The 7,268-nt window shown below is 58.5% G+C and overlaps 1 protein-coding gene across 1 annotated transcript; it reads right to left on the reverse strand.

The window, feature by feature from the left end:
* Positions 1-1,338: 1,338 nt before the first annotated feature.
* NEUROG2 (neurogenin 2) lies at positions 1,339-2,076 on the reverse strand. Its single transcript, XM_074865154.1, has one exon. It carries the CDS (start codon positions 2,074-2,076, stop codon positions 1,339-1,341), a length of 738 nt encoding a protein of 245 aa, XP_074721255.1.
* Positions 2,077-7,268: the final 5,192 nt, after the last annotated feature.

The raw sequence follows: 7,268 nt of genomic DNA on the forward strand, positions 1-7,268 counted from the left end.
CCACGAACTTAAGAGATTTATATATATACTGTGCTTAAAGCTGTTTTCCTTCTCGACGTTATCAGCCACACGAGGAACCCCAGAACAGAAATGAAACGCCATGAAGAGAGGCAGAGGCTGAGCCATGTGCGATGGGGCCTGGTGGTGCCTGTTCCCTCTAGAACCAGTCTGAGGCTTTACTTGGCTGGAAAAATAGATTTTTCTTGGTTTGGATCCACTTCTCTCCAAGCAGCTTTACACTGAAAGAGTGCCCCCCGCCAGCCCCACCGTGGGGCTCAGCTGACATCCCCAAGAGTTTAGTGTTAGTCTTATACTGCAGGAAAAAAAAAAAAAAGTTTGTTTTTTTTTTTTCTTTTAAGAAGCAAAAGGAAATTTTCAAAATGAAAACGTCCATGAGCTCACCGGAGGCCACATGACAGGTCCAGCCACAGCACCCGCGCTCTGCTGCAGTTCTGCCTGAAGAAGAAGCTGCTGTGCCCGGTGTGAGCGGCGTTTGCCACCGTTAAGGCCCTACGAGCGCGGGCAGCTCCCGCCGAAGCCCGGATTCACCGGAGGCGAGGACAGGCGCCAGCCCTGGAGGCCCATAACTCCCAGTAGATGGCAAGTAAAGCAGAAAAAGCAGCAACCCAAAAGTTACGAAAATTAGAGATTTTTATTTATATTTTATCACAAGAACAATCCCTTTGCTCTTCAGCTGTAAATACATACTAGAATAAACTCTGTAAATTATACAAAAAAAAATACATATTTTCCATGAAATCTTTCTTTATAATAAATAAATGTGAACACGTGTGTGGCTGATCGCTGTAATGTTCCGTGTCTGTTTAGGTTTTCAGTCTGTTGATTTATTTTTAATCTCCTGAAAGAAGGGGGGAGTTCCTCGTCCCCTAAAGGTCGAAATAAATAATGCATGAGGAGGTCCTCCCTCCCCATTTCCCCCCCCCCACGATTTTTTCTTTTGATAGAGAGTTCAGCCTAAATTTCCACGCTTGCATTCAGCCCTCACAAAGCCTACAAATTATACAATGACTTCTAACCTGGACCCCTAACAAAACAATTTATTTTTTTTTCCCCCCCGTTTCTCCACACACCCCACTCCCACCCTCCCACGCCTATAAATCATAAGGGACAGATGGCAAAAGGGGGAGCGGGGAGAAGGGGGGACACACACAAAAGCCCTGGTGACAGATCTGGGAAACTGGACAAAGTGCACATCGGAGAGAGCGAGAGAGAAGAAGTTTGGTTTGGCAGGTGATGTTCCCACAGCCCGCCCTGGGAAACGGGCAGATGATGCCGCCGTCACCCCCGGGGGGAAGGCCCGGGCCCGGTCGGGTCGGGTTAGAGGCAGCGGCGGGGCAGCGGCGGGGGCTGGGGGGGCGGCGGCGGCGGCGGGGCGAAGCGGCCCGGCCAGTGCTCGGCGTCCGAGGCGGAGCCGGCGGGGCTGGCGGGGGATAAAGTGCAGGCGTAGGGGGAGGCGGAGGGCGCGGGGCTGGCGGAGCCGCCGCTCCAGGAGGAAGCGGGCGAGGGGCTGCCGTCGGCCGGGCCCCCCCCCGCTCCGCCGCCTCCTCCTCCTCCTCCCGCCGCCTCGGGGCCGAGCCGCGCCGCCCCGGCCAGCCGCAGGGTCTCGGTGAGGGCCCAGATGTAGTTGTGGGCGAAGCGGAGGGTCTCGATCTTGGTGAGTTTGGCGTCCTCGGGGAAGGTGGGCAGCACGTCGCGGAGGGCGTCCAGCGCCGCGTTCAGGTTGTGCATCCGGTTGCGCTCCCGGTTGTTGGCCTTCAGCCGCCGGCTCCGCTTCAGCCGCTGCGCCGTCTCCGCCGTCCGGGCTGGGCGCGGGGCCCCGCGGGACCGCCCCGGCCGCCGCTTCCCCTCGGCCCGCCGCAGCCCCCGCCCGCCCGGCGCCTCCGCGGGCCGCGCTGGTGAGGCGGCCCGCAGCTCCTCCTCCTCCTCCTCTTCTTCCTCGTCCTCCTCCTCCTCGGCGCTGGACGGCAGCGAGGGCGAGGGGGCGGGCGAGGCCAGGCCCAGCAGCAGCAGCTCCTCCTCGCCCGGCGGCGCCAGGCCCTCCGCCTTCACCAGCATCCTCCGGGCCGGCGGGACGGGGCTGGGCGGCACCCGGCGGGACGGGGCTCGACGGCCGCGCTCCCCTCGCCTCACCGGACCGGCGGTTTAACGGTTCGGCGCTTTGACAGAGCGGGGGGAGGAATGCGGTGGGTGGGTGGGGGAGAAAGCGCGCGGGAGGGGGTGTGGGGGGCCGCGGCGCTGGCACGCGCCCCGGGGCGGTGGCAGCGGCGGCGGAGCGGCCCGGGGCCCGGCGGCTGCGTGTCTGGCACACGACCCTCCTTAACACCCCTTATATACCCCGCGGGGAACAATCAAACCTACCCCCGGGGCCCCCGCCGCCCCGCCCGCGCCTCCCGCTTTTCTTTTCAGGGCGCCGCCGCCCCCCCCCCCCCGGGGCCGGGGCTGGGGCTGGGGCCGCGCCATTGGCGCCTCGCGCTCGGCTGGAGCGTGCCGCTAATTTATTAATGAATGGGAGAGGGGCGGCGGGGGCGGGGGGGCCGCGCGCCGCCGCTGACCAATCAGGGCGCCCCGCGCGCCACGCGCGCCGCAGCCGCCGCCTTTCAGCCGCTCATTAAGAGGCGGCGGCGGCTTCGACACCCACCGCCCCCCCCCGGAGGGAGGGGGATCCCCTTCGCAGACACACACACACACCCCCACCCACCCCCCTTTTTTGGGGGGAGGGGGAGTCAAGGGAAATGCCGAGATCCGCGGGAGTGCCTCTGCCCCGGGGAAGGTGGAGGGGGAACCGCCTTTTGTGGCCGCGAGCAGTGATACCGGGCTGCCCCGGAGGCAGCGTGCCCGGGGATGCATAAGCCCCCCGAGGCCGGGGGCTGAAGCTCGGCCAGTCCACCGACGCCCGGGCTGGCCTTGCCTTTTCCCCTCGTTTCCAGGAGGTTTTGCAAGGAGCAGAGCAAGCCCGGGGAGGGAAGAGCCACGTGCCTCCAACATCTGTGTTTCGGCGGTCCGGAGGGCCGCGGTCCTGGCGCACAGCCCGCCCTCCTCGCTCGGTGCTGTCAGATACAACTCTTGGGCACAACAGAGGCTCAAGAAGACTTTTTAAAAAAACCCCACAACTTGTCAATCCACCGGGAAAGCCTTCCTCCCTTCCAGACCACCCTCCGGGGCAGAAAGCCCCACTGAATAGCTTAGGCCTGGCGACATGCCCCCGGGGTCAAGCAGGCTCGCTCTATCTGACAGACCCATGGGGAAGGAATGACGGTGAGGACCTACAAACCGAAACCATACCGAAAACTGTAGCACGGTGTCCTCCGTGTACGGGAACTCTGTCACCGAGGCACGTTGGGGGAGTCGGGCTTTGAAACAGAATTTTATTTGCAACCCATGGCAACAGCCCAAAACAGATGAGAGAGCTAAAACCTCGGCGAGCGTCTCGCCGAGCACGCTGCAAACACGCCCACGATTCGATCCCCAGCTCTTGCTGCCCGCGGAGTTCGTGGCCCCCGTCTCGCTCCCTGTGCGAGCGATAGTGGCCAGGTGGCTGCCCCAAACGACCTTTGGGGTTCTCCAGTGGTGGCTTTCGCAGTCTGGCTCCGTGTCCCCCTCCTCTGCCACTCTGCAGCTGAGGGCTGCATCTGGATACACCCTCCCCTCAGATCAGTGACTACCCACTCATTACAATTTAGTTGATCTGTTAGAAAATCTCTGTGGCTCTACCAAGAGATTTTAACACTCCCCTTGCCCCCTTTTAAAAATGGGAAATCTGTAGGTCCCCTTGGCATCCCAGGAGAGTGACACAAAGGGACCTCCTTTCTTTTGCAGCACCTTAAAGTGTGGAGCAGAGTCACCTGTGACCAGGCCAGCCGGTCCCTCTGCCCCCATCCCGTTTACCGGGATTTCTGCCCTTCCATCGCCAATGTGAAAGCGACAGAGAGGTCAGGGGGAGGCAGGGAAGTGGTGGGGAAGGCGTCTGCGGTGCTGGGGAGTGGCAGGAGGGCCGTTGGGGTGACTTTCAGAGTTCGGCTCGATGCAGCGGTTTTCTCCGTGGGGTTGAGCACAAGGTAACTGAGGACGAGTTGGTTACCGAGTCCTCACAATCCTCCCGGCGTGGCAGGTCTGAGAGGCGCTTGTGTGGTCCGCGGCCGGCCCCAGCAGAGCGAGGGATGAGCTGCTTCACCGAGAGCTGTGGGGCCGAGAGTGGTGGGGAGAGGGGGTGGCGGGGGGCAAGGGCGCTCTGCTGCTGCTGCCCACTGCCTGAACTGTCCTCCAAGGGTCAAACTGTTCAACTTCAGCCCCTTTGCCAGACTCAATCCTACTTTACGGGAACAAAAGCCCAAAGTAGGCAACGATCAAGAAATGGGAGCACAATGATTTAAGCTTATCACACAGCCCAGAAATAAAGGACACTGAGCTTGTGTGCGGCAGAGGGGGAGACTTTCAGAAAGGCTTTGTTTGCTGTAAGAAGATTGAACTCTGAGGCGACCCAATAGCCCTAAAAGTTTAGGGTCTGTGTTGCTGAGAGACCTTTGGATACAGCCCATCCACACTTCGACCTCACAAGTTGTGAGCCGGCATTAATGGCCTGCTTGCCCCAGGTGAATGGGGGTGCGACACCCCCCTGGGGAAAGGGGGGGGGACAAAGCTGCGGGGACAGGATGGCCTGACCCCTTCCAGCTCTGCCTCCCTTGTGGCTGAGGCCCCCTGTGGGTCTCCTGACGGTTTGGGGGACCAGGACTGCCCACACCCTGAATCCTGGGGTGCCCAGCCCTGTGGCAGCACCCACAAACCCCATGAGTGGGATGGTTCTGCTCTTAAACTGGGGGTCAGAATACATCCCCACCCAGCGGGGTACCAGGATGCTCTGTGGAGGGGAGAAATCAGAGGCTGGTGTGGTGTCTCCCCTCCCCCCCCACCAGGTCCTTCCCGAACCCCCAGTGCATGCTGCAGCAAAAAGTGCTGCAGGGAGGGATGGGATGGGGACCAGACCCCCGACTCCCAAGCTGCACTAGCAAGTTTGGGGTTTATTTTGGGATCAAGACGAGGAAGGCTGCCCCCCCTCAGAGCACTGCCCCGGCATCCTTCCCTGGCCCCCCCCCCACCCCCCCCCCCCGGGCGGACGAGCCCCTTGTCGGGGGCCGATTGTTCCCGGCAGATTTGCATGGCAGGTGCAGGCCTGCGGAGTGATTTTGCTGTCCTGAGCCCTGCCTGGGCCCCCCCCAAGAGGGTTTTCCTCCCCCCCCCTTGTGAAAAAAGGCCGCCAGTGCCTTCCTTTCCCATGAAGAAGAGAAGAAGCTTGAGGATCGCGTGAACACGCTTCAGTTTTCTTATTCTTTTCTATAGATGTGGGGAAAAGAACAGCCGATTGTGTGAAAAACCCAGTGCCTGCAAAAAGGGACATTGGCCATCCAGGCGAAGGTGCGCGAGGGAGAGCACTAATCGCTGAACCAGGAGACAAATACGATTACCAGCTCCGAGCCTTGAGTCAGAAAGTCTCATAGACTTTAAGATGTTAATCCCCAACATAATCCTTCCTTTGGCGTGTAGGAATAGTGCAGCCACAAGAGTTGTTTTGTTATTTATATTGGCGTTTAATAAAACTCAGCCAGTGGTGAATGGGCTGCCCACTCTCCAATGGTAATTAATTCCCTATTTCAGTGACCCAATTGTGCTGGGATAGAGCAGTGGGACAGTCCCACTGCCCCAACCCGCCTTTGTGCAGCTACACGGCTCTCGTGCTTCAACAGCTATGGAAACTCATTCTTTTGATGTCATTCAATGAGTTTTCCTTGGGCATCTTCTAAACTTCAAGGACCCTTTTCTTTCTCAAACGCCTGAAAAGCAGGACTAGCTTGACCACCTCTGTAGAATTTAATGATTTGGTGAAAGGGCCTTTTTGGAGGTTTGTGTAAGGAAAGAGAGAAAGAAAATTTGGCAGGCTGCTATCAAACAGGGGGCTATCCAAACTCGAGCGCACCAAACTCATTCAGCTCCTAATTTATACAGGTCTTAAAAGCCACTTTTCCTTACTCAGAATACTTTGAGGCTTCTCTTAGCTGAGGCATTTCTAGAAAGGATTTGCTAGTAAGCAGATACCCTGTTTCACACACGCCACAAATTCGAACCGGGCTGTGGATGAGTACAAATGAAACAAATCATGTTTGGAGAAGGCATTTCCATCCACCAAAGGGAAAAATGACAAGATCCCTGGAATTGGTTGCATTACCGTTAAAAAGCGTGGCCGGGGCTTTATCTTTTGGCCCTTGGGCAGAGCGGTAGCGCTGAAGTGGCCGCAGGAGGAGTGTTTGAAATGAACACGTAAAGAACATGTAGTAACCCTGCAAAGCCGCCCCAGTATGGGCAGCCTCTTCTATGTCTTTATACACACTTCCAAAAAAAAAAAAAAAAAACCCCTTCGCAAGTCACAAACAATTCAGGATTCAACTAAGAAAACACAGAGTGAACCATATGGCCGGGGTGGCTCGAGTTGGCTGCATTTTCCCCCAGACAAAGAAGGGATTGAGAGTTGAAGGAAAGGAGAAAAAAACCAACTTTCCGGCTGATGAAGCTGTTGTCTGGAGGCAATGATCCCAAATCTCAAGGCTTTATTCCAGGCTCCGACTGAGACGTGATATGTCATATGATTAGCATCTTTCATATTTACAAGAGTAGTACGGGCTGCCAGTCTTTAGAGAAAGGCGAGAGAAAGAAGGGGCATATGCTGAAATGGATTTAGCATTTGAAAGAGAGAAAAGAGAGCGGATAAATACACTTAAACGAGGATTTAGTTTTACTCCCGTTGAGTTCTAATGGGTTGTTGATTGAGATTTTAGGGAGCTGTAACAGAGGTGTCAGCAGTAATTTAAAGGCGCTATTCAACCCTCCGCTGCTCCTTCTTTTTCCCCGCTTCGCTTCTCCGCGCCTCTCGCCACTCTCCGCGCCCTCCGGGGCGAGGAGCCGGAAAGCCGCCGGCTCCCTCCCGGTCCCAGCTCCCTCCCGATGCCGGGCTCCTGGTTCCCGGCTCCCCCCGCCGCCGGCGGGGCCACCCCCCGCCCCGACGCGGTACCTCCCGCTCCCGGCTCCCTGCGCGGGCTCCGCCGGGCCGGCGGCGCCACCTGGCGGCGGCGGAGGGAGCCGGCAGCCGCCGCCCTGCCCAGAGCGGGGCCGGGAGGCACCGTGCGACGCCAAAACCGGCAATTCTCGGGTTGTGTGTCTGTCACCGGGCAGCAGGGACACCTTCCACTAGACCAGGTTGC

The sequence above is a fragment of the Strix uralensis genome, chromosome 4 (genome assembly GCF_047716275.1).
Source record: "Strix uralensis isolate ZFMK-TIS-50842 chromosome 4, bStrUra1, whole genome shotgun sequence".
Taxonomy (NCBI): Eukaryota; Metazoa; Chordata; class Aves; order Strigiformes; family Strigidae; genus Strix; species Strix uralensis.

What these genes read in the sequence shown, in the direction of transcription:
- NEUROG2 (XM_074865154.1), bottom strand. Translation starts at nt 2,076, where the DNA reads ATGCTGGTGAAGGCGGAGGGCCTGGCGCCGCCGGGCGAGGAGGAGCTG.